Source organism: Hemibagrus wyckioides, linkage group LG08 (assembly GCF_019097595.1).
Source record: "Hemibagrus wyckioides isolate EC202008001 linkage group LG08, SWU_Hwy_1.0, whole genome shotgun sequence".
NCBI lineage: Eukaryota > Metazoa > Chordata > Actinopteri > Siluriformes > Bagridae > Hemibagrus > Hemibagrus wyckioides.
This window is the reverse complement of record NC_080717.1, coordinates 26,560,285-26,587,913: the sequence shown is the minus strand read 5'-3', so window position 1 is coordinate 26,587,913 and position 27,629 is coordinate 26,560,285. Positions and strand designations below refer to the sequence as shown.

General features: G+C 38.1%; 1 protein-coding gene across 2 annotated transcripts; it reads right to left on the bottom strand.

The window, feature by feature from the left end:
- Nucleotides 1-405: 405 nt before the first annotated feature.
- On the bottom strand, nt 406-27,629 carry dyrk4 (dual-specificity tyrosine-(Y)-phosphorylation regulated kinase 4). 2 transcript variants are annotated; one of them, XM_058396766.1, is made up of 14 exons: nt 27,109-27,629; nt 20,161-20,244; nt 17,393-17,539; nt 16,332-16,479; nt 15,019-15,182; nt 9,581-9,717; nt 6,043-6,183; nt 4,196-4,334; nt 3,594-3,675; nt 3,275-3,447; nt 3,074-3,134; nt 2,829-2,958; nt 1,640-1,806; nt 406-1,235 (listed from the first exon to the last, which is right to left on the bottom strand). In XM_058396766.1, the coding sequence occupies exons 1-14, from the start codon at nt 27,205-27,207 to the stop codon at nt 934-936; spliced, it is 1,974 nt and encodes a 657-aa protein (XP_058252749.1). In that variant the 5' UTR covers nt 27,208-27,629; the 3' UTR covers nt 406-933. The 2 variants fall into 2 exon arrangements, with proteins under 2 accessions (XP_058252749.1, XP_058252750.1); XM_058396767.1 differs by lacking the exon at nt 27,109-27,629 and adding an exon at nt 22,369-22,819.

Below are 27,629 nucleotides of genomic sequence, written 5' to 3'. Positions count from 1 at the left end.
TAGAGACCTAGATAACCGAGCGCCATATTAGCTGCCATGCTGGCTCTCTCTCCCTCTCTCTTCAGTAAATGGACGAAACGTGAACACGTTTCTTATTTCCCCCCTAAAATTCAATGTCATATCATATTCCAGCAAAGAAACCATATTTAAGTGTCGTGTCACTGCTTTAACACTTCACCAAAGTACAAGATGCTAGTTTATACATGAATTGTCTCCTATTCCTTAGCAAAGTCTGCTAGCTAGACATCAGCCGGCTATGTTCGCTCTCTAAATTACTTAAGCAAGAGATTCAGTCACCTCATATTTTTAAAGAAATCACTGTTGTGTTTAAAAGTGTATAAAAAAACTATGAACACTGAAAACATAAAATGAAACTTTCCAGTACTTTCCAGTCAATGCTATCTATGTCTTAGCATGCTACATTTCAGTTTGTGGAATAAAAAAAACAAAAAACGATTTCTTTATATTATTACATTTTGTATTGGCCTAATATGATTATAACCATCTTTGTGTATTTTCCTGAAACTTAGCTAGCTGGTTATTGAGACATTTGCTAGCTTTCAAATCGCTAACTAGCCAAACTAGCAGGCTGTAACTGTAACCTACAGTACAATGAACTGCATTGTGCTATTAATGTTAAGCATTTCATACAAGGTCTGTTATACTGTGATTGTTTTAATTCAATTTAGTTGTAGATATTTTTGATCTTTCCATCACAATCCCTCGGCTGGGAAAGTTTGTTTTGAAAAAGCCACTAGTACTTAAAAAATAAATGAAAATGAATACAAGTCTATACAATTTCATAGTTCGCCCTCTGTTAGCTATCCAGGTCTCTAATACGTATACCCATGCTCTAAAGACACATCTTCTGACTCCGTGTCACTGCTCTTTATATTACTGACCAAACTTCTGCATGATCTTAAAATACTGAAGTTATATGATGGGTGGTAGAGTGTGAGGCTCCGGATCCTCTGAGTCTGTGCTTGACACCGATTGAGACTGATGTTGGATGACAATTTCGACGGAGCGCTCACCGCTGTCTGATTTCCTCTCTGAACTGCCCTGTGGATTGCTCTCTGTCTTGCTGTCTTTGCTGTCTGCAGTATTCTCCACTCCCTCAGTGGTTTCCTCCTCCGCAGACGCTCCGATGGGTCTCAGGCGCTCTGCTGTCTCTCTTTTCCCTCCTTTGGCTGAGTTTTCTCTTCTCGTTCTGTCCTCTGAGCCTGACTTATCCGCTGTGGTGTGAGGGAAAAAAGAAATCATATTGTTGATATACAGGTGCATTGAATTGACTTCTGAACTGTACATCGTGGGACTGAAATGTTTCGAAACATGTTGTTCTTTGGTTGGACGTAAATTTATATAAAAACTGTGTATAAACATTGATATGGTGAGGTGTTCAGTAAGGAGATGTTTACTCTCCTAGTCTCCAGTGTCTCAGATTCAGTATAGCTTCGATTACAGCTAATAATTGTTTCCATAAATGTTTAATGTAACCACAAATGGATAAAAAGTACATTTAGCGTTTTTAGTGTTGGCAAGTTGCTCAGTCACTGATTATTTTCCTACATCAACACACCACCAAGTGTTTTTTGGCAACTTGTCTACAGTATTGACAACAGGCAGTGCTGAATTTTACCGATCCGGTTTGAGCTTGTCCTGCGGAAGCTGTACTCAAAGTTAGCGTCACTTTCTCCAGATCTCCTGATTGGTCGTGTTTTAGGGCGGAGCTTGTTAAGCCGGCCCTCGTGGATCCACTCGTGCTGCATGCCCTCATCTGGAGTCATGCGCTTCACAGGGTCCCACCTGCAACATAAAGAACCACAGACTCATAAACAAAAATGGCTGCTGTTACTGTTTACTATTTGTCCTGGAATGGTTAAATCTGAAAATATGCTTTCTAATTAGCCTTGAAACTGGTTTATATGTAAAGTGGGCAGGGCTAATATTGGGCAAAACTTTTTTATTTTACAAAAACTTTTTTATTTTACAAAAATCATGTAAAATAGGTAGAGCTAATCTTGGGCAATATTTGTACACAGACCATTCCCAGGAATCACATCGCCGGTTTATGTAGCCTGTATCAAAATAATGAATTTTGTTGTTCTGTTCCAATTCAGTTACTTTAGCAGGTTAGTAGGTTAGAAGATATCAATCAAGCATCCTCATTAGAATATCATGCCACACCCACCTGGGGAGTTCTCAGTCCTCTCAGGTGTTTGAGGGTGATTTATCGCATCAAGTTTATCCCTTTCATCCATAAATTATTTTTCCACAGGAATTGAAATTCTGTCTAAATATTACTTATTAAAACGTAAACAAAAGTGAAAAAAAACTGTATGCCTGAAATAAGTGAAAAACTAAACAAATCTTTAATGTCCAAAAAATATTAAAATTCAGGTCAAGAATATGTAATAAAAACGATTAAAAAACCCCCAAAACATACAAAATCATAATTTCTAAATAAATTTCTAAATATAGAAATCCAAAACAACACTAATTTAAGTGATTACTGTTTTTAATTTATTTATTTATTTATTTTTATTTATTTATTTATTTATTTATTTTTACATTTTTTAATTTACAATAATGTTCTCAAGTGATTTAGAAATGATTTACCTCTTACATTTTCCCACAATATATTTGGATTTATATAATTGACTGTCCGTAAAAGTGGAGGAAAGGGTTACAAGATCTTTTGTTAATTCATTGTAAAACTCTGTTCCCTGCAACATTAAAAGTCATGCAATATATATATATATATATATATATATATATATATATATATATATATATATATATATATATTGTATCTTTGAGGTACATACTCAAGGCAGCGTCTGATAAAGTCTAAAAACAGAGGATCGTTGGTCTTCAGTACACTGGAAAGATCCTTGGAGTTGGGTCTGCGTTTTTTCCCCTTGCTGTTGGTGACGCTTCGTGGATTTCCTTTTGAATCTGCAAAAACAACAGGACAACAGAAATAAGTGGTTGTACGTATGGGAATAGAGTCTAGAGTCAATCTGTTAGCTGTTCCAGAATCATCGCTTACAGAACCAATGGAAAAACTTACCAAAAAATAACCTTTTTCTCGATGCAGTCTGAACAAAGTCGTTTGGAGGCAAACCCATCACCTAGCAGACATATTCACGATAAATACAATTCCATCACAAAATAAAGAATTAACACTATTAATTCTATTAATGTATACACAATATAAAGATAACAGAATAACACAAATGCATTCGAAGCAAATGCATGAGGACCGTCTGACCTCCATGATGCAGGCGATCTGCTCGACCTCGCTCTCCCCGGGGAAAAGCGGGTATCCCGTGTAAAGCTCGGCCAGGATGCAGCCCAAGCTCCACATGTCGATGGCCATGCTGTACGGATGGCCCAGGATCACCTCCGGAGAGCGGTAGAAACGGCTCTGGATATAAGTGTACACTGCCGAGAGAATGGCAGGAACATGGTGGTTAACATCTCAGCTAAATAGTGTGATAATATGAGATTGAAGAAAGTAGCTGTAAAGGAGTATAATGAGACTGAAGGGCTGTATAATGACTGGTGTATTAGCAAGAAGAGTTTCGGACCTCTCTGCTGCTCGTAACAGCTTGATCCGAAATCAACCACCTTGATATTTCCCTGTCCTCGCTGGGAGAGCAAAATGTTCTCCTAAAAGGTACAATGAGATACAAATATATAAGCTTCAAGACCAAAAAATAGTCTTTGGTTTTCAACAAAAGCACAAAAGTCATCATTAATGTTCAATTACGTATGTTTCTTGACCGTTATGTTTAATTAAATGAAAAATTACACAATTGTTCTTCTTATTAAATTATTATAAATAACAGATATGTGATGATTATTAATTGCTTACTATTGTTACCTGACAATGTAATGTGACCTTATCAATAATAATATTTAAAAGAAAACAATAAATAAATAAATAAATAATAATATAAACATCAACACGTATTTGTTTCCAGAAAAAATCAAAAGGATCTGACACTGGAATAAGAGTTTTAAACATCAAATTATTTATAATTTCTAATATGTTTACATATAAGTTATAAGTTAACACACTTATTTTGTGGTCACTGAAAGCGAGTTCTTAACTAGATGCAGATTATTAAAAGTTTCAGATTATTAAAAAATATTTTTTTAATGCTAGAGCATGGAGGAGAGGGTTCACCGGTTTGAGGTCGCAGTGGATGATCTTCTCCCTGCGCAGCATCTGCAGGCACTTGAGCAAAGAGTGTGCGAAGCGTCGGATCAGAGCCAGACTGAAGCCCTGGAAGTTGTTCTTCTTGATCAGTTCATACAGGTTTGCTCTGCGGGGAAACAAAGGAGAGCGACAGGGGGGCATTCATTTATTTTTCTGCCATGGTTTGGCTCTAGGTGTCCCCTTACATTGAAGCGTCACTGCAAATCAATAATGCAGCTCTCCTGACCGGACACCTCTAAGCACTTATGAAACATTTCAATCATGGTGGGCGTGGTCTCTTCCAGGATGACTCCACCCCTATTGAATGGTTTGAAAATTATTTCAGTGATATGCCATGGCCTTCACACTCACCAGCTCTCAACTTAAACTTTTATAATTTTGGATTTTCTGAAGGATTTGATCGACAGTGCTCAATACATCCAACTCTTGTAACTATTTTTGGAAGAGTTCATAGTGTTCAAACACCAGGACACTCATTTTGGATTTTCCTTTAATTTAATAGTCACCCATTCAACAGATTAAATAGATCTATCGCTATCATCAGGAATAATTCGGGATCAATCTGTCATTAGGGATACATTTAGAAATGATATGTACATATATATTTCTTTTATTTTAATTGATTTTTTAACCAAAATTCTGTTCAAAAGCCTTTGACATTGGCCAGTATTTATGGGTAAGAAACAAAAAAAGAAATGAGTATTTCTATAGGATTTTTATAGGATTTATTTTTTTAAACCAAAAAATTTGTACCAACTTGCAAAATTTTATTTACTACTTATTTTATTATTATTATTAATATTAAATAATTATTATTAATAATATTAAATAATAATTATTATTTATTCTGTGGGGCATTAATATGATCACATATAATAACAACAACAACAACAACAACAACAACAATAATAATAATAATAATAATAGTCTGGATTAAAGTTCTATCAACTAAAAGCATAAATATAAATTTAACTCCATGGCATATTTTAGGATTATATGGAAGGGTATGTTTGAGTCGCTTAAGCATATAAACCTGAGCCATGAGTCAAACCCCATGACCAGTTTCTGTCATGACCTCTTTCCACCTCTAGAGGGTAGCACAGTCACATCACGTCAAACCGCGGCTCATAAACCAAACTTTCCAGACTCAGGGCCGAATCTAATTAACCGTATGTTGCATATTTGACAGATAAACGTGAAATCCTTCGAAATGCTGTGTTAACTGTTAAGCATTAGCCGTGAGTCCTTAGAGAGCGGCGGTGGAAAAGTTATCTTTGGCAATAAGGAAGACCGCAACAGCAGCTGTGAACAGCACCCACTCTGGCCCAGAGTAACCGGAGCCTTCACACCATGAGCAGACGAGAAAGAGATAGCACGTAATCAAGGCATTAAGTAAAGAAACTGGTGACAGTAACATGAGCCAGGACAGCAAACGTCTCGCTCCTGAAGGTCATGACACCCGAGGCTGGAGCTGTTCCTCACAAGGCGCTAATCGATCACTTTATCAGAGAGGCTGTCACTGGAAAAGAAAACCTGTCGGATTCTTGTTAACATTTTGTCTTTATTTCATGTGCTCATACGCTATAAAGACATAGAGAGGCAATTTCTCCCTTTTATGAGAAAAAAAACCCCTCCTCTCAGACACTCAGTAATTGACTCCCACTTTGTCTGCAACATGGCCTTCTAAATTGCCCGGAAAAGGATAATGTCTTGCATAACTCCATTACCGCTTTGCTCATATTGACTTGGCATTCATATAAAGGGGAAAAAAATGGTTCAGGTCAGTAAAATCATTCTAGTGATGCAATACTCACCCTAGGAGCTCGAAAGAGATGCAGAGGTGGTTGCGGAAATAAAAATACTCCTTCATGTGGATGACATTGTGGCAGTTGTCTCGGTCTCTCCGCCGCAGAGCGTCCAGAATCTTCAGCTCAACCAGCGCCTGTTGGTGGAATCTAGAAAAAAATCAGCAAAACATGATATAATATAATATAATATAATATAATATAATATAATATAATATAATATAATATAATATAATATAATATAATATAATATAATATAATATAATATAATATAATATAATATTGAGTGGCTATAGGGATAATAACACAGGCATAGTAATAAGATCACAAAGGTGCAGGACTGTCATATTCAGATATTACTTTAACAAATATGTATATAAATGTATGTACTGTAAGCATGTTTTATTTGGTTATTAAACCTAATAAATCTATAGCACTTATCCACAGAATAGAATTTCTGGACTTCCAAGACCACAACACATGCGTCAATGTCATTTAACACAAGCATCCTTTTCACCAGGTTACAAAAAAATTGCCCATTTTAGTCTGACAACATTTCCCTCAACCCTGTAACCCAAACACATGAACTATCACCCCTATGAAATATCTGAATAAACAGGTAGAGCAAGTACAGAAAAGTCTGTCATCCTTCCTTTCTTTCATTTCATTGATGGTGTGATTGACATTGAAAGTACAAAATATTCTGTTACACAAATTATGGATTAGAAGTATATTATTCATTAAAGAAATACACTTTAAAGTCAATCATTATAATGTCCTTAATGGCTTTGAAAATGATGCTTGTCAATGCTACCGATTTGTGTATTTGCTAATTCTATGCCTGTGTTACTTTCAGGCATGTTTGGAATTTAGGAGCAAAATGAAGCAAAGAAACGTTGATTTTTGGTAAAAGTTAAATAATGTCACTACAATTAATGGTATTTTGGTGAATTTTCACGAGGCAGCTGGTGAAACAGGTAAAGAAATGGTGTAGTTGTAAAAAGAGGCGGGGTTAGAGTAAACATATGATTAAAACATTTATGGTAATGAGGTTAGCCCCTGTGATTATCCAATCAAATGAGCTCATCTTGCACTGTAGTTGTGAAATAGCTTATTTTAAATGAAGTGTAACGGCTTCAATAAAAAGCACATCTACACAACCGGGTTGTAGGAAATGTGACTGGACTTTGGGTGAAGTTTGCAACACAGTTGAGATTCCAAAAGACAGTAACGTTAGCACAGTTTAAGACCAATAGGGTTCACGTATGTCTGAAAAAATAAAGAATATGTGAAAATGTATGCATGAATTATGAAACCTACTTTGGAACCATTCTGAATCAACATTTTAACAAGAAACATTTTCACTACTCGATCGATCGATTCGATTCCTTCAGAATATCGAGTCGTTTTAGCAAGTCATCATCATCATAGAAAATCAATACCTAGGCCTCTTTACTGGGAGGAGTTTAAAAGAAGAATCCAGTGCTTGCAATTTCACCAGTTCAAGTAGCTTTACACACAAAAAAATAAAAAGCACAAAAAAACCTACACAAATTGCATTCAGAAAAAGCAGCATTTTGTCCACAAGGATCACAAAAAATCCTGTTGGGACTGAATAATGGAGCTGCAAAATCACAGGCTTATATTAATGCACTCGTTTTTTCTGCTTCGCCGTTTCTATAGTAACAGCTCTTTCATAGGGACTCATCTGGTGGATGTAATCCTGCATCATCATCATCGATCATGAACAGATGATCATTTTTGGATCATTTTGAGTCACCAGTTTGAGAGCTTTGTACTAGTCGGGGTTAAAGCTGTAGGATTTCTGACACAGGAAGCTCTTCAGAATGGAGATTGTTTATAGTTGCTATAATCTAAGGAACTGATTTTGTGAACATTTCAGAACTTGTAACTATAAACGGATCAGCAAATCTATTCCCTGTTAATCCAGCACTAAAACTGTAGTGGGATGTGGTAGCTTAGTGGTTAAGGTGTGAGTTTGAATCCCAGGTCAACCATGCTGCCATGGGCCCCTGAACAACATTTCTGGCATTTAGCAGACACCTTTACCCAGAGCAACTTACAATTTATCTCATTTTACACAAGTGAGCAATTGAGGGTTCAGGGCCTTACTTAAAGGCCCAGAGGGGGCAGCTTGGTGGACCTGGGATTCAAAACTACAACCTTCCAATCTGTAGCCCAACGCCTTAACCACTAAGCTACCCCAACTGCTCAGTTGTATTGAAAAAAGAGATAAAACTGTAAGTTGTTCTGGATAAGGGTGTCTGTCAAATGCCGAAAAATGTAAAATAATCCAGCAAGACCTTCTTCCACTGAACTCTACGTTTCTTCCTATAAAGTCTGCAGTTGTGTGTTCAGACGCAGTGGTGTGATGATGAGGCAGCCACTAAGCTCTCGTTTTGTCTGCTGCATTATTGAAAGATGGTAAGCCTGATGTCATCTCCATCAATTCAAGAGGGCGTGATGCCGGTTGAAAAGCCTCCAAAGAAAGGTAAACTGATACGGCTAGGTATCTTTTAACACCTCTCAGCGTGTCATGGTGACCTGTGGCTTAGTCGCATGCTCAGACCATTCATATCTGGGGGGGAAATAAGGGGATAAAGATTCTTCTGCTTTAAAAGTGGCTGACAAAGCAGACGTCCGGCTAACTGTCAACGTCCCGACAATGATGGAGTGAAATATTCCTGCGGTTTTCTGAAAACATGTATTTTAACATGTGTTAGGTAATACATTCCAGAACTTCTACAATCGAAATACGCTGTTGCAACGTTACAAAAATATCCTTCCAACAATAATCCAAACATGGATGTGACATTATTACTGTGGGCATTGCAATGTTTCAGAATGTTGCTAATCTCATGTTACGTTCATAGTTAAGCAGTACATAACATTCTGAAAGTGTTTGTGTAACAGTTTAACAAAAATAAAATGTCACAACAGCGCTGTACAAACCTTTATACAATGTTCACCCAGAATTGTTCTAGAAACAAAACAACCTTTAAGTGAACGCTAACGTTCCTGAAAACGTTTTGCTAATCTGAATTTGTTTAGCATGTCTCACTGGCTCTAAATAAAAAATTTAAAATAACGCTGATGCAATGTTCTGAAGATGTCCGCTGTTAAAATGCCATGAGAACATTATAAATATTAGATGATAATCTCAGATGGCCTGGAAAATGGGACAGTTTGAATATTCTAGAAAACCTTAAACCTTAAATCGAAAACCATAGCTTTAGCCCTAGCTTTCAGGGAAAGTTTGGCTCATCTTAAGCAATTAGCCAGTTATTTTGAAAGAAATGTGGCTGTTTGGAGGTCACTTTAGCTCACAACAAACTTTAAAATATAAGGCAATAACCACATTATCTGTATGTGTCAATATCTCCAAAACATTTGGCAACATTATGTTTAGAACCATGAACTTACAACCATAACATTTAATATTTAATTTGATATAATTAATAATGTTTTGTTGTCTTCCTTAATTCATGAAACTGTAGGAGAAATGTTTTTTGTTTTTATTAATTACCTTTTCTTGTTGCGAATGATCTTGATGGCCACCATCTCATTTGTCTTATGATCCAGACATTTGAGGACCTGTCCAAAAGATCCCTTCCCAATCACCTCCAGGACCTCGTAGCGGTAGGCGATATGGTCGTGAAGGACCTGCGTAGACATCATATATGGAAGGAGAGTCATGTCTCAGCTATGGATAGCCAAAGCACAGCTATTTTTGTGTACATCTGGCAGGAAAACTATAGGCCCTATTTTTGTGGTCATAGTGGAAAAGCAAAAATAAGGTCTAAGGTCTTAGATCTTGATGTTGAGGTAGAGCAGTGGGCTGTGTTGAAGGGTTCCCGAGTTTGATCCTGAGCTCTGGTTACTGTCTGAAGGGGGTTTCTGTGCATGTTTTCCCAGTGTTCCCGTTCTCATGTTCTCTGGTTTCCTCCCACCCTCCAAAACATGTCAGTAGCCAGATTAGCTAAGCTAAATTACCCGAGGCGTGAATGGTGCCCTGTGATGGGCATTCCATCCGGGGTGTGTTCGCGTAGCACCTTGTATCCATGTTCCTAGGATAGACTCTGGATCTACTAAGAGATGTTGGATTCGAATGAGTACTTTATCAGCAGGTTAGGGGATATCCAATCAAAACAAATATCAAGGTTAGTGGTGGAAATCACCAGTTGGCTGATTCACTACTACGCTAAAAGAAATGCATGACATGTCCAAAAGTATGTGCACCTCCCTCTGAATGTCTTTGTATGCTGAAGAATTAGGATTTTGTCCAAACCTTGCCTACGTGCTGCAGGTGAGGTCCATGAAGACATATCTTGCCAAGGTTGCTGCTGAAGAAATCGAGTGTCCTGCACAGAGCCCTGACCTCAACCCCACTGAACACCTTTAGGATGAACTAGAACGCCAACTGCATGTCAGATCTTCTTGCTTGACATTAGTGTCTGGTTTCACTAACGCTCTTCTGACTGCATGAGCACAATTCCTAAGAGCCATACTCTGAAATCTAAAATTTCAGAAATCCTACTGAAGTGAGCGGAGGCGGTTATGGAAGCAAACAGGGGACCGAATCCATGTTAATGCACTTGGTTTTGAAATGGGATCTGTTTCACTAGATACTGTATGGGTAAGACAATCAGGTGTCCAAATACTTTTGGCCATACAATGTATATATTTGACATAGGTATGTTTGAAAGGCCTTCTCTTGATTCTATTAATTCTAAATAATGAGGTTGAGTGTGTAGCGCTATGAATGATTGCACGACATTTAAGAAGCTACAATCAATTTCTTAAAAGAAAGCAGGCGTCTATATTTAGCTAGTAGTTGGGTAAAGAACTATTTATTTTGAGGGGTGATATATATAGATCCACAAAACTGGGGTGTAAGAAATGTCACAGGACTTTTACAGCTTTGCATGACGTCAGAAAAATTGGATCTGTGCTATTAGGACGGCCTTGAGAGCAAGCGATGTTCAAACTGACGTGCATATGAAACCTCATTAGCAACGTCCAGTGTTATACCAGCTTTTAGTTACACACCAAATAAAGACTGATTAAAAAAGAAGGATGAGAGTCCATCCAAGAGTCCAAGAGAGTCTTGTTATCTGGGTGGAAGAGATGTACAGCATCCTTCAACCAATCACGAGCGTGTGGAAGCATGTAGATGTTAAAAGCATGTGCTTGAGAGCATACAGCTCCCATGTGACATGAGCTAGAATTAACAATCCTTGGCTAGTAGCTGAAATGTGGTAGACAAGAGCTAGTTAGTGGAAGGGAAACGGCACATGACCAAATTCGGTGATAAAAGAATTGAAAAAGCAGTTTCTCAAGATTTCAGTCACCAACCCTTAAAGTTCCATGTGTTTTTATTTTTAATTATTTTATTTACTTATTTTACATGGCATAAAATAACACATCATTTCAAAACATCTCAATTTACTCACGTTATAAAACCTCCAAAAAGTAATGGCAACTGTTCCTTCCTTGGACCACTTTTGATAGATACTGACCACTGCAGACCGGGAACACCCCACAAGAGCTGCAGTTTTGGAGATGCTCTGATCCAGTGGTCTAGCCATCACAATTTGGCCCATTCGTCAAACTCGCTCAAATCCTTACGCTTGTCCATTTTTCCTGCTTCTAACATCAACTTTGAGGACAAAATGTTGACTTGCTGCCTAATATATCCCACCCACTAACAGGTGCCATGATGAGGAGATCATCAGTCTTATTCACTTCACCTCTCACTGCTCACAATGTTATGGCTGATCGCTATATATATTCGTTTTCAAACTCAGAATTTTTCTAGTTAAACAAAAACATACAACACTGGAACGTTAATGTTCTTACAGCAAAAACAATTCATAAGAACATTATAGGAACCTTTAGAGGTGTTATAATGTACTAACATTACATGAACACCCAGAAAAGTTTCATTCTGTTAAACTTAATTTGTTTCTTAGAAGCTTAGGGTTGTAATTTTATAAAAAAAAAATTTAATGGTCTGTTCTATAATTGAATAAAACATCTTGAAACATTTCACATTACTAGACGGATTACGAGAACAGACAGATCTGTGCTTTCATACAACTAAAACGTTTCAGCACACAATCCAGTACATTTGTTCATTTTGCTGATGCTGGATACAACCGATGGTAACCTGATGGTTCCATTGCAACCATTGTAATTAATTACAGATGACCCCTTGACCTGTAACTCACATCTTTGAGCACTCTGCTTCAGTGGAGTAGAATGATGTGGTGTGGAGTTAATTTAGTGGTTGAATCAACGGACACTAGTTGAGCTAGTTGTGGTGGCTCAGTGGTTATGGCTTTGGGTTACAGATGAAACAGTCATGTGATCAAATCCCATCCTCACCTTACCTCAACTCACCATCCCTTTCCTGGGGCAGTGGTAGCTTAATGGTTAAGGTGTTGGTTTACTGCTCTGAAGGTTGTGAGCTTGAATCCTAGGAACACCAGGAGTGTCACTCCTGGGCCCCTGAGCAAGGCCCTTAACCCTCAAGTGTATAAATGAGGTAACTGTAAGTTGCTCTGGATAAGGGTAAGTATTTGGGGCTCTTCATCTCAATTGTATTCTGCATCTTAGAAAAGACCAACTGTACTGGGTTGTGTGTTTATTTATACAGTATGTATGATTTTACATTACAGCATTTTACAGTGTACCCAAGCTTTGTATGGCAATCCCAGCCCTAATCCTTACTCTCTAACCTCATTACTACTCAGCACAAGGCTCCATACAGCCTATGGTCTTGTCAGAACATCCCATTGCATAGAACAGTGGGATTAAATGTATAAAATCGAGACAGAAACCATGCATCTCTTATAATCATCCAATTTTTTTCTTATTTCCCAGGATGAGACTAACCTACTGATAAATTCTCTTTCACTGTCTGGATTAGTGCTCAGAGGGACGAACATATGCTGTATGAACCGGTCCAAACTTTTCAATAATGCATAAGGCACATGGTGAAAGTCTCTGTGTGAGACAGGGCATTCATGGAGGACAGTTCACGTAAGGGTCGGGCAGGAGATTAGCAAGTCTTGTGTTATAATGCAATTTCTCTATTTCTCTCATGAGGTGCAGTTCGAGGTCAGTGTGTTTGACTGTACTGTACAGTTTTGTGTAGTCGCCAGACACTGTCCGGATCAGAGCTTCTCAGACTCTTTACTCAAATATAAGTGCACCTTGTGCATCTGAATACATCCTCTGTTATGTACTGAACTGTGAAGTACTGCTTCAAATTCCTCATTCAGAGTAAGGTCTCACCAAAGAAAACGACGCCTTAAAAAACATACTGATTTTAGTTAGTAAATTACCGTCTCTTCAGCAAGGAACTAAGGAACAAACCCTTTAGCTCATGCTAACTAATTCATAATCACTCATGTTAGCTAGCATGATAATTACCCTGGCTATACAAACCATGCTAACAGCTAGCCTAGCTGTCACAAAGCAATGTATACGTAGGAGCAGATAGATTACCGTGATGGAGATTTAGATCTCATTCTAGCTGTCATATCTGATACAGCTTCGAATCGTTAGGAATTTAGATCGACTCCTCGGAGCTGTCCGGTGCTTAAAAGACATCCTGGATAAATCATGCATTTATGAAAGAATGATGAAGATAATGTACTCTCAGCACAGGAAAGTGCAGTTTCATTGATTTCCCCAGCTCTGTATTATGCACCTGGGAAAAGCCTTCACATGGTCATATATTTTGACGTTTTGAATTATATATATGGTTTCTGAATCTTTCATGTGCAGCTCAAGTAAAACAGTCAACTAGCAGTTTAAACTCCTTTAAAATCTTAAAAAAAGGAGAAAGATTAAGATTCCAGCAAATGTGTTTCTAAAAGCAACTAACTGTTTATAGAGTGAATTTGTATTTAGATAAAGAAAATATAAAAATACAAGGACCAATGAGGAATAACTTTGATTGTAAGCATCATTCAGTCTAGTCTCTAGTCACGTGCTAGACCTCTTTCTGCTCTCATATCAGATCTAAACTCACTGATTCATTCATTGATTTTTGTTATGTTAGCTAAATTGTCCATTTTTCTGTGGTATGTAAACAAAACTTGATTAAAGCAACTTTCACTGTGGAAGGAAAGCATAATAAGTTCACAGCTAAATCAGCTTTATTTATATTAGCCCAATTCCCATAAAAAATGGTGAATGGGACATCAGTGAAAATGATCATTGTGTGAACTGTGAACTTCAGTTAAGAGAAAAAAAGTCGTTTTCTAAGAATAAATATAGGTGTGATATTGATATCAGCTGATAATTGAAGTTCCAGTATTAGCATTAGTATTGGTATAATGAAAGTCAATGTAATTTACACATATAAAGAGAGTATACCGATCAGCCATAACATTGTGAGCAGTGAGAGGTGAAGTGAATAAGACCTGATCTCCATAATCTCCTCATCACGGCACCTGTTAGTGGGTGGGATATATTATGCAGCAAGTCAACATTTTGTCCTCAAGGTTGATGTGTTAGAAGCAGGAAAAATGGACAAGCGTAAGGATTTGTGCTTTGAGTTTGACGAAGGGCCAGATTGTGATGGCTAGACCACTGGATCAGAGCATCTCCAAACCTGCAGCTCTTGTGGGGTGTTCCTGGTCTGCAGTGGTCAGTATCTATCAAAAGTGGTCCAAGGAAGGAACAGTGGTGAACCGGTGACAGGGTCATGGCTCAAGGCTCATGGCTCAAGGCTCATTGATGCACGTGGGGAGTGAAGGCTGGCCCGTGTGATCTGATCCAACAGACAAGCTACTGTTGCTCAAACTGCTGAAGAGGTTAATGCTGGTTCAGATAGAAAGGTGTCAGAATACACAGTGCATGACGGGTCAGGGCTGTTTTGGCAGCAACACAATATTAGGTAGGCAGTCATAATGTTATGCCTGATTGGTGTATGTTTGAGTGTATGTTTACCTTCAGGTAGCTGCCATGCTCATCGTCATAGCCCGAATTCTGTGCAGATCCCTGACAGCCCTGGATCTTCTTGGTGTCTAAGCCCAGATACCAGATCTCAGTGTAGTCCATAATCTCTTCCTGCTCAAACTCGGTGAGCTGGCTCTGAAAGTGCTTTAGCGCAGCTGTTCACCAGGAAGCACAGAAACAGAAAACGTCAATTCAGATGAAGCTAGGTACTTATCTGGGGTGTTTAAGACTTTTAATTTAAAATCTTGTGATGGTAACCGAGATCATTATTAACTCATGTGAGTTGCTGTAGTTATTGAACTTGAATTGAACTGGTCATTTACATTAAATGAATAAATTGTTTATTTTTTAGCGTAAGGCTTAGAAACCTAACAAGCTTGAATTTTACTAAAACTAAGAAATTTTTGTTAATATGATACAAAATGTTTTGAATTCTTTACCGCAGTTTATGTAGAGATCTGTGATGGGAAAATTTTCAATAAATAAATAAATGGATATAATGCTTAAATGCTTAAATATTCGCCTTAAATATTCAAGTGCATGATTTATTTCATATTTAGTTTCCTTGGGCATTCCTTGTTTTGGTTCAGCTCAGAGTCTAAACTTCAGTGATTTAATGATTTACTTACTAGTACAGGTCACATAGCTTAACTAATGCTCAAGCAACTTCCAGGAAGCCTTCACTGTTACAGACTGAAGTCACAGATTGATGTCTTTATATTTTATTTTCTGTTTGTTTCTGTCTGACCTCAAATAAGACATGAATGAGGAATTACATTAATTTACCATCAGCTGAAGAATTAGATCCCAATGAGATAAAAAAAACAACAACTTATTTTTAAATGCTATTAATACCACAATTCTGTTCTAACATATGGTGTTGTTTCCATAGCAACAGCTCATTCACAAGGGCTTTTGACATGGCCGAATAGAAAGTGTTGTTTTTTAACAACACATACAGTTTAAATGTTGGTCTGTTTGTTTGTTTGTTTGTTTATTTATTTATTTATTTATTTATTTATTTATTTATTAAGGAGGTGTCTATGTAATATTCAGGGAAGGATTCTCAGAGTTTTGAGGTAAAGCTCCTCCTTCAGGTTTTCCTCCCAGAGAAAGTCTTCGGGACAGAATTGGTTCTTTGAGCTGATGTTATAAGTGAACAGTTACTATTACTTAAAAATGTAAATTTTAGTTTTTTATATATGTTTTGTTATTTTTCTAACACAGCACACACTTTTTTTTAAATTAAGCCCTTTGAGGTGTCTCAAAACTTCTACAGTAAATGCAAGATTAAGGCCTTTGACCTGTTGGTGACATGGGTAGCCGCTGTCCCTCATAAGTCCTGATCTTCTCAAATTTGTTGATGATGCTTCTGGTAAGAGACTCTGAGATGTTGTCCACAGAGGAACCATAACGTGCTGGGAACTGTGGCCTTGGCCTCTCTCGCTCCTCCTGAACATTAGTAAAGATCACACATGTAACAAAAGATTTGCAAAAAAATAAACAAACACAAGCTTCTTAATGTGCAAAGCAGTAGGAGAATAACCTGTATCATGAAAATAACCATATAATAAGGAATAAGAAAGATATGTGATGCCTCTGGTGACCTGTCTGTTTAGTTCTTTTTTATTTATTATTATTTTTTATTTTATTTTATTTTATTTTATTTTATTTTATTTTATTTATTTATTTATTTATTTATTTATTTATTTATTTAAATAATTTTTTAAATCCTTTTTTTCTTTTATTTTTCTTTTTTCATTTTCGTATTTCAGAAAAGAAAATTTAAAAATAAAATTGAAAAAAAAAACACAACATAGCGATCAGCTTCATGTTCGAGTTTCCTTCACTTGTGTTTTAATCGAAACCCATTCGACCAAATTTATTCATGCTACTCTCACCCTTCATGTCCTTACCCCTCATTAATCCCTTCCCCTAAAGAAAATGAATATTAGCTGTTGGTGATCCATCAGACTATTCCACCAGGACAACACACAGAGGTACTTTACGGATATTTTCTGTAAAACGGCCACTACCTCAGCCAGATTTCTGCACACATTACCTATATTTCTATTTACCTAAAACTGCACACAATTGCACACAGTCGTACTGCTTTGTCTCTGAGACGTCGTATATATATATATTTTCCCCTTTGTTACTGTACTGGTAATTCTATTTCTATTTTTATTGTAACTCTAATTCTTATTTCTTCTTTTTTTTCATCTACTTTTATGACACAGATGGTCGAAAAGCATTTTGCTACACTGTGTATAGTATATGTGATAAATAAATTAGAATTAGCATTATAATTACAATTCTCTGAAAGACACAGTGTTCTCTCTCTCTCTCTCTCTCTCTCTCTCACCTGACTCTGCTGGACGTTCTGCACCAGCTGTTTGACGATGTTGGGTAAAGTGCCATCAGTTTGGTGGAGGAGTTTTCCATTAGTCACCACCACTTGTTTAACCGGCGGCTCGAGTTGAGGTAGAGTCCCAGTTCCTGTCCCGCACTTCTACAAGACACGTTATATATGGACGTCAGCCTTACAAACACAAACTGTGGTGTAGTGTAGCAGGTCAGAGGATTATATAGTCAAGGTCCGGTATTACTATAAGAGATTATTGTATTTTATAGTAAGTACACACGACTAGATATGATCATGTGACTTCTGAAAATATGTTCTGTAATCAGGAAGCACCTGGAGAAATAATGAGGAAAAAAAATTTATGAACTAAAAGGAACAATTCCTAGAAAATAATAAAACATTGACAGACAGAAATTTTCTACTGTTACTATTCAATAAGTTTATACAATTATCATTTGCTCATGATGTTTTACAATGGCGCCTCTAATCACACTAGCAGATAGTGTTAGAATAATTATTATTATTATTATTAATATTCTTATTGTTGTTGTTGTTAATATTATTCTAAATATTACTGCCACTACTACTACTTTTTCCTCTAAATTATTATATCCATTATACCTTAAATTAGCCAAAAGGTTTTATTCCGGTGGATTACAAATAATCTGCACCTAATATTTACAGCAGTGTGGTGAAATGTACTGAGCTCTTGATGTGAACTTAAACTTAAACTTATTCATAGCTGAATAGATCCCACATGCTGACGGATCCAAGATAGACTTCCTTGACTGCTAATAAACGTACAGGCTCCCAGCTCTCAAGCCGAGTGCTCTACGACCTGAGTGACCTGACCCCCTGCAGAGAGGATGGAATTTCGACAGAGGGTGATGGTGAGAGAGGAATAAAAGCGAGAGAGTGCTCTGACAGGGACTACCGTTCCCTACACTGTGAAAGAGCTGAATAAAATCTTCGACCTCCTCCCTGTGCTGACCTGCTTTCCTGATGCGCTATATTTAGACACATATAGAATACTGCCTGCTTACAGTAGCCATTGTAGATGTAGACCTCTGCATGAAATCTTAGCTCAGCAGTTTTACAGATAAAAAGGTGCCTTCAAGCATTTGGATACAATGCAGTAGTGGTCATTCAGTTCGGGGTATTGTATAATAGTATAAAATTATAAGAAGTTTGCTGCATTTGCTGAGGAACTCTTCTGAATTCCAAAAATAAAATGTGGGCCACCACATGAGCCCTTCTTCTTCTTCTTTTTCTTCTTCTTCTTCTGACTTAAAGCTTCAATCTCTACAGTATCTCTCTTAGCTCTGGACAAATTTCTGGGCTGAAAAAAGGAGCAATCCTATCTATAGATCCACTTGATATTTCATCTCATGTGTTCCAGGCCCGCTGCAGATATCTGCCAACTTGATTATGACGCATAGAGACAGAAGCTAAATTTAGTGCAGGAGGCTAACGCAGGACCACGCAAGCCGGTTGATCACGGTAACACAAACACGAGGTGTAAACAAGAGGCGCTCGTGCGCAGCGGCTGTGCATTCAAACCGAAATCAGGTCAATGGACAGTAAGAGGCTCCGTGTGACGTCCGTGTCGTGTTTGCGCTTCACCGTGGATGATGTTTCCCTGATTACAGGCTGTCAATGAGGAGCTCGTTCAGCCTCTGTACCGCTCAAAGCACGTCATACACAGCATGAAATATTCAAAGGGACAAAATTCAAGCCTTAAAAATTAAATTGCAGTAATTTTTCCTCACTCGAATACAGCAGACATTTAAGTGTCTACAGCTTCTTAATAAATGATCCTTTCACATCCTTTAAATGTATAATTCTATATAATTTTACTTAAAACTCACACTCACAGCATCATCTGCATATCTTTGTACAACATGCATAGATCTATTGCTGGTCTGCATAAATAAATGGGAACAAAACTAGCTTTTAACGATTAGGACACCTCCCATCTCGGAAATTTGAGAGCAACTTCCTAGTGGGAAACTCTTTATGATAATTCTGATAGCACTAAATTCAATGCACATTTCCGTTCAATTCAATTCACTTTTCATGACAGACACAAAGCAGCTTTCCAAAAAGCAGGATGTAGCTCCATCTATTCAATACGTAGACATACACTCTATATACTCACACTATATATCTAAAAAAAAAATTACATCCGAATTTCAGCCACGGAAAAAAATTGGACAAGCTTGAGCAAGTATTTTTCCATTGACAAGATTTGAACCATGATCCATGTTTTTAAAATAATATGAAAAATAATTATAAATCGAGTAATGCACTTAGAGGACAGTGCTATCTACCCTCTTCCGCATACCTGAGCTCACAGATGGCCATGGTTGGTTACTGTCGCTGTGCATGACAGGGGAGAGAAATTATCCCATTCCTATCAACCTGAGAGAAAAGGTTGCTTTCAGATTTCAGTTGCTGGCTACAGATGGCTGTAACATTGTTGGGTATGGCACTAACGATAGAAGAGACACTTTTCTGTAAAGCCAGTCAATTTCAACATAGAAAACCTAATACTGATCCTCTGACAGTCTGAAAAGACATGAGTGAGTCTTTTCCCTGTAATGACTCACACACCAATCCCCTGATTATTTCCTGAGAAATGTACTACATATCTTTGTTGCCATTGAGAAGGGCTTTGATGTAGAAGATGATACTGCAACTCAGTTATGATATTCAGCATCAATCTGCGTCACTCTTCAGTGTGAGTCACTCGATTTGTACAGTCATACCTGGGAAAAGTTGCGGTTGGACCCCAGGCGCGTACTCTCAGCTTGCGACCTCTGTGGGTGAGGGAAAGCCTCCGGTCTGCCTGACTGTAAAAACACATAGAAAACAAACTGGTTAATGGTGTGAATGAACAAGATAAATAACACTACATCCTACAGGCTTTGACGCTTCTTAAAGGTACCCATGGCGTGGGTATCTGTGTGAATATAGAGGGGGAATCATCTCTCGGCTTGAGTTATTTCACCACCGTGTGACTCATCAAGGTTCCTGTTATTATTATAAACCATGCTATATTTATGACCAAGACATCAAAATGGGCTGTAATGGAAAAATAGGCTGAATGAAAAGGCTTCACAGGCATAAGATGTTCTGTCTGAATGCTGAGCTTCAACATTCACAACTTTTAATACCACGTTAAGCTCATTTATAAGTGTCACAGGCATCAAATCAGTTGTCACTTGCTGGATCATGTGCAAAAGCAAAAGAACCAGCCTTGCATTTGTCTTAATCATATAGACAGTGTGCCAGTAGTGGTGAAGGCATATGGACAGACTAAATGCCCCAGTAAAGCTGGGCACCAACCCAGCTGTCACACTCTGTCAATCCCCGGCTCCTGGAGCACTGCACCACACCGGAAAAGCCTCAGAATCAGCAAATGAGCCAAATTGCTTGTCTTAAAACACAGTACAGTGCAAATTCTCCCAGGAACAGAGGACGGTATAAAGAAATGTAGGCATGTGCCAGCAGTGTGAGTCAAACAGCCTGGACACGTTGTGAGAGTATTATCCATGTGTGCTGTCAGACTTCAATGGATCATGCTCTCTTAATCCAAGCAGTTACGTACTTGACCTAAAACACACAATGGAACTTGGCTGGGATAGATATCTGCCCCATGGGGAGGTAAATTGGATAGCCCTGCTGAATTGCAGTTATGTTTATACACAGAAAGAGTTTTTGAGAGAGATTAACACCTAAAGATATGTGTGTAGGCATTTTATAAGTGTATTAAATGTTAAAACTTTTTTTTAACTAAATTGTCCACTTACAAAAAAAACATTTTTTAAAAATTGTGATTTAATTCAATGCAACATTAATTATAAGCCTACTTGTATTATTATTATTATTTTTTATTTTTATTTTTTTATTTATTTATTTTTTTTTTATGTTTATAATAGCAAGGCTTATGACATGGGGATCGTCTGCTTTTGAGAACCACTGCTTCAAATAATAACATCAGGTTACTAATGAAGGACTGCTAATTTTACACAGCCAGTGACAGCGTTTTATAAACTATTTTGTATACATCTGATTGAATGAAATTCAAGCCCTGGGGTAAACTTATCTACAGTAAATCTCTGAATTGTCTTAAACGTGTCTCTGCATTTGATTCACTGATTTAAGCTGAAACTAATAAATCCATAAAACCCATCAGAACCCAGGCAATATTTCCATCTTCCAAGGCTTTTAGGATTTATAGAGGTGTAAAAAGAGTGTGCTGTGTGTTATTTGAGGAAACCACCGGACATAAACATAAATAAACCACAACAACTTTGACTTCGTAGTGACATGAAACTTGCAGCTGCGTAACTCCGAGGCCACGGCGCAGGACTCTACACCTTGAGGTTTATGATAGCTACAAGACGATCATATGTCCTTCTGCCAAATATGTTCCTGCACACGTCTTTGGAGCGTTACTTAATCAGGAGATATATCACTGAAAGCACAGAAAATAGAACATGCATGCACTGAAGGAAATAATAATAGCAGGACTTCGTAGCTTATGCGATAATTACCAAATCACACATTTTAGTGTTGCACTTGAAGTTCTAACTTCGACACATCATTAGACTACGTACTATACGTCTGACTTAATGAGCTGTTGAAGACGCAGATACCATCCATGCACAGGGATATCCAACTTAGAAGAAGAGCCGGACTTCATGCACAATCCGAGCATTATGTACAGCATCATCAGCAACGAAGCACCTAAAAGAAGCCACGCTGAAATGGTTTATAGGCTGACAATAATCTGATCTCTCTCTTCTAATGTTCAGTCCACGCGGAGGTCATTTCTGCACCAGGAAATTCAACCACAAAAAAAATGTATGCATAAATTATAGATCTGACATGCAGTGAAATACAGTGTGGCGCTCGCGCGCGGACGCTTCGCGCACGAGAAGACCAGTTTAACTCTATATGCATGCCGTTACCTTGTTGTTGATTTCGGGAAACATTTTTTTATTTCCCTTTTTTAAGACAACGTAGATCTTTAAGGCAGGAGTAAAGAAACTGTCGACTTAGTATAAAAGCCGGGAGAGTAGTTGCAGAAACGGCATCCTGGTTTTTCACGGAAAGGAAAAAAACGGAAATAAAATGACACAAGAGGGAAAACTTCCAATGTTCAATGCTGAGCAGAAGAAAAATAACCAATGATGGAGGAAGGAAGGAGTATTTTCTCTAGCGCGAGATTAACGAAAACGCGCGAGCTTAATCGTGATCCAAACATGTGCCACCTGTCTCGAGCGTCTCGCTTCAACGCAGTAGACACGTAAGCTTCTTTTTTACGTCACGCGCGCGCATCAAAACGTAGAAACCGACCAAAAAACAAAAACAGAGCGCTTTTTTAAAGAAGATGACGCGTCCGAGCCTCCCGCAGAGCGCGCGAGCTGCACGGGGATTTTGCGTTAGCGCGCGCGCACACACTCACACTTCATCAGATCACATTTGCTTCTGAGCGCCTCCTCCACCCCACTCCTCTGTACTCCTGTGCTGCCCAATTCCTCCTCCTGACTTAACTTCCCAGCACTGTAAAAAGTTTCTGGGGTGAAAAAACTACACTATATGGTCAAAAAATTGTGCTGACCATCACACCCCTCGTTGAACACCTCATTCCAGGTTTATTCCAAACATCCTGTTATATTAAGCTGCGCTATTTTAGGAAGGCTTTCTGCTAGATTTTAGAGCATGGTTGTGTTGATTCATTCACTGACTGATTCATTCATTCATTGAGAGCATTAGTGAGATCAGACACTGATGTTGGTTGAGGAGGTCTGGGGTGCAAGCAGCGTTCCAGTTCATCCCAGAGGTGTTCGGTGGGGTTGATTCAGAGTCAGGGCACAGTGTCAGGAAGTTCTTCCACTCCAACCTTCACACCATGTTTTCATGGAGCTCAGGGGCTTTGTGCACAGGAGCATTGTCATGCTGGAGCAGGGTTTGAGCCTCTTAGTTCCAGTGAAGGGAAATTTTAAATCTTCAGCACATGAAGACTTTGAGGCAACAGTTCGAGGAAGAACCACATATGGGTGTGATTGTCAGGGGGTGTGCAAGCTTTTGGTCATGTCATTATCTCAGTTCTATGAAATGTTTTGTTCTGTCAAGTGAAAATTGCACAGTTGTTTTCAGACCCACTAGGGGCCATCTACGGTCAGAATCCTTTGTAGCAGAAAGTTGCTTTTGTATAAAGAAAGTTAAGCAAGAAATACGTTCTCTAACCAAATATGAAATTTGAACTTTCTCTGTCCAAGTCATGGAGCTCTCAAAAGATGACGTGTCTTCTCAGGACCTGTTTACAGCATGCCGGTGTTCCCAGTGTAACAGATATTGGGAACATCACAGAGCAGATACTAAAAGAAAATGTTTTTCCACAAAGCAACATAAAATTCAGCCTTCGAGAAGAAACAAGGATTATATGAGAGTTTGTTTAGTAAAATAAAACCTTTAAAACCATCCATTTACTTTGTTACATTTCTGCCCTTTCGGTAAACCTTAAATTTAATTAGTTTAAATATTAAGAAACCCAAATTTGCTCTAACTAAATGAACTCCTTCAGTTTATTCTCACTAATTTGCCAAACAATGGCACTTTCAGTTTTGAAATATTTCTCATTTGACGATCTGAATCAACTCCTAAAGTTTTGAATTGACGTCTATGGTGTTGAAATGATTCATAAAATGTTGACATTAAAATCAATTCCTGCTGCCTTTGGAAATATTTAATGCCTTATGCATCTTCAGAAAGCTTTCTGAGGTAACAAAATAGACAAAAGTGGTTCATCCAGTTTAGCGTTATTGGGTATGTTTTAGAAAAAGAAAGAAGAAAAAAAATCCCTGTTATGATGAAGGAACTCTTACAAGATTGAACTGAATCATACTGTGTTTTTATATCCAGACAGCCATGCACAAACAGGTCACGTGTGATTTTCCTCTTATCTTCCTATAGGGAAAACAACATTTTGTTGATGAGGAATTAAATCAAACAAACAAAAAAAGGTTTCAGAAAGAAGTTTCATTTTTTTTCCTACGCAGGTTTCAGAGCAGACTGTTGCCTACAGAAGATGAATCACAAGCCACCTCAAGGAACAGAAATAGAAACAGGCCATGAACCTTCTTTTGCAACACACCTCCTCTCTAAGAGTCTGGAGCTTGTGCAGAAACGTGTAGGCAGGAAGAGAGACAGCATTGTTTGTAAAGAACCAAATGACTCACAGACGACCACACGTACACCGAACTGGCCCGAGGAGCTGAATCTGTCGATAATGGATTGTGTCTGTGTTAATTTGGGAACGTCTGGAGATGAATAGCAGCTTTAAATTGATCAAGTAGAACATTATATATACATGACTGCTATTATATGTTTAACAGTAAATGTGTATGAGGAAAGGAAGACACTGACGGGAAATGACAGGGTGTGTGAGGAGGCTTCTTATGTCATTTAAAAGAAAATAGACTCTTCAGAAATACTACTCAATTACCTAAAATCACCTAAAATAACCAAGGCATCACTATAATACATCAGTAACAATAATACACATCAACACATGGATAATAATTTTTACTTTTCTGTGAAAACATTTCATGTTATTCCTCCTCTTAAACCACAGCAATTTGCCAAGAAAAACCTCACCCAGTTTTATTTACTAACAAATGGCATATTATAATTTAATATACATGGTTATAGTTTATGCTTAATGCCATCCAAAGTGAATTCCTGTGATCACTTATGCTACACCAGCTATAAACAGATGTTCCTTCAACAGCCTCGGGACAACATGTAATCTTCTCTAAAACAACAAAAACACAAAAGAAATACAAATTTCTCTGTCCTGAAGACTTTCCCGTGGTGGAAAAACCTAGCGACACTGGAGACTCCTTCCACGAACAGAATTACAATCCATGAGAAAAATCCCGACAATTGAGAAACAAAATAAATGACAGCATGTTTCCTGGTGTAAATATGGAAACTAGCAGAACACCTCTGAACCCTCGTTAGTTAGGGTGTTTATTTATATTGCTCGTAGTGGACTTTACAAATCTACTGATGCTGTTTCTTCTTTATTTTAATATATTCAAATCTAATCATATGTGAAATCCTTGTTGAGCATTTGGCCAAGTTGCATCAGAAATTTGTCTGACACAGTGAAGTGGAACAGGAACATCCGTACGTAAGGGCATTAGAGGCTGGAAATGTAAGCGTTTTTTCCCCCTGCTACTAATTGCTTCATAAACTGAGAGCAAGCTGAGCAAGCTGTAGGAACTCCAGTGAGTCAGAGGAGGAAGGGGGTGGGGTTTAGTGAGAGAGAGAGAGAGAGAGAGAGAGAGAGAGATCAATACAGAAAATCATGTAGAAAGTAGCACGATTTGCACTCTTGAAAAACAAGGATGATGTCTCTGATCATGCTTAGGGATCTGATGACCTAACCCTGAGGTACTCCAGTAATCAAAGCAAGCGTGTTTTGAGTTGGAGAGCTTCCTCAGCAAAACATGGCTCAGCGATGACACACGTGTGCTAATCCATTCCAAGTGTGTACCTACTCGTGTCCATCCTATTAACAATCACTTCATGAGTAATAACAGCGTCCTGACATGCAAACCAGCCAAGACAGTGACCTCGGTCAGCGGTAACACTTCAGAAAACCTGCACTGGAAGAGATTAATACTAATGACCACAATAATAAACTGCTTGCTAGCAGAGTTGCTTCTGTGCTAGACTATGTGCTGTCAGGTTTATGTTGTTGCAGCTGATATAATGATCTTTAAATTGACAAATGGACACAATCTCTTCAAGGCCTTTAACTCTACTGTGCTCGCTGTGCACAAGAGAGTCAAATTTTGGCTGTTTTTCAGAATTAACAAAGGCTGTTTTTTTGTAATTAAGTACTTAAGGCTGTTTTTGTCCCTCATTAAAATTCAATATTTTAAACCTATATGTTATTTTTTTCAGATATTTATTCTTCAGGTCCTACACACGGAAAATCCATTTTCTATGTATTCAATAATATTTAGAAGTAAGAAATCACACAACATGCAATTGTAAGTGTTAGAAAACAATCAGATGAGTCAAGATGAAGTTTTAAATCATTTATGAATGATAGAGCTTTAGCTCAGGGTCTCTAACGCAAATCAAGGGACATAGACTTTGCACGGAAAACAAGCCAATTGTATACTAAAGCATTATAACAGAGAGGTTCTCTGACTCAGTTCTTCTCCGCTCCAGTCATTTAGCATCGCATTCTGTCATAGGGTGAAAGGAAATCTCTGAATTAATCAATCATGAACACAAAGTTAATTATGAAATCACTTTCTAGTCATTTTTTTTAAGGTTAGACTCTTCTTTTTCTTCTTCAGTTTCATTTACATTTCTTGTTAAACTGACTAAAATATCCCGAAGCTCTCAACTCTCTAATTACAATTACTAATAGCTGAAAAAAGATTTAATAAACCTAATGACTAATGAAAACCTAATGAATTCTCAATATTCTCATTTTTTTTAATATAAGGTGATATTCAGTGTCTTAAAACCTCAATCACGATTAAAACATGAAAAACTTTCACTGTTCTTTTAGTAAACTTTCAATCATCTCTAATCCAGATGTGGTGCCATTCTGCCAAGGCTATAAATGACACAGCAAAGTTTGTCTGTAGCCCCAGTTGCCCCCCCTCCTTTATTTTTACCTCTGGCTGTACCCTCCTGTTCCGTCGGTTCTGTCCTCCCCAGCAGCTCCAGAGGAACTCAAAGCCACAGCAGGTTGATGAAGTTCCATCCTCCCACATGACAAGGCTTCCAGTCCATGCTGCTTCGGCCCTCGGCTCCCCTCGCTGCACACTTCAACAGCTGACCAATGAACTCGGCTACACCATATTAAGAAAGTGAAGGTTTTCACTCCACCCTAGTGGTTGTGCATCTCACCATCACACTCACATCCAAGACTTCTGATGAACACCTTCTCCTTCTGCTTCTTCTCCTCCCTGCCTAATGAATCCTTCTAATCATTCTGAGCTGTAGTACAACGGACTTTTCAAGCTCATGACAAAATCTCAGCGGTGCTCTGCTCTCGATCTCTGCTCCAGAATCCTGACTCTGCCTCGGGATGAGACGGACGGATGAAAGTGCCTGGGAAGCTCGATGACATGCAGCGAGGGCACCCCAAGGGATCCATCCTGAGCCGGAGACTTGGTCGCGGGAGCTCTCAGTG

Bases quoted from the DNA above. Each gene is read 5' to 3' on its own strand.
- dyrk4 (XM_058396766.1), bottom strand. From the start codon at position 27,207: ATGTGGGAGGATGGAACTTCATCAACCTGCTGTGGCTTTGAGTTCCTC. The intron at 3,135-3,274 runs GTCAGACGGTCC...TATGTCTGCTAG, and splicing joins AGATCGCCTGCATCATGGAG to GTGATGGGTTTGCCTCCAAA. The intron at 2,959-3,073 runs GTAAGTTTTTCC...TTGTTTTTGCAG, and splicing joins GAGAAAAAGGTTATTTTTTG to ATTCAAAAGGAAATCCACGA.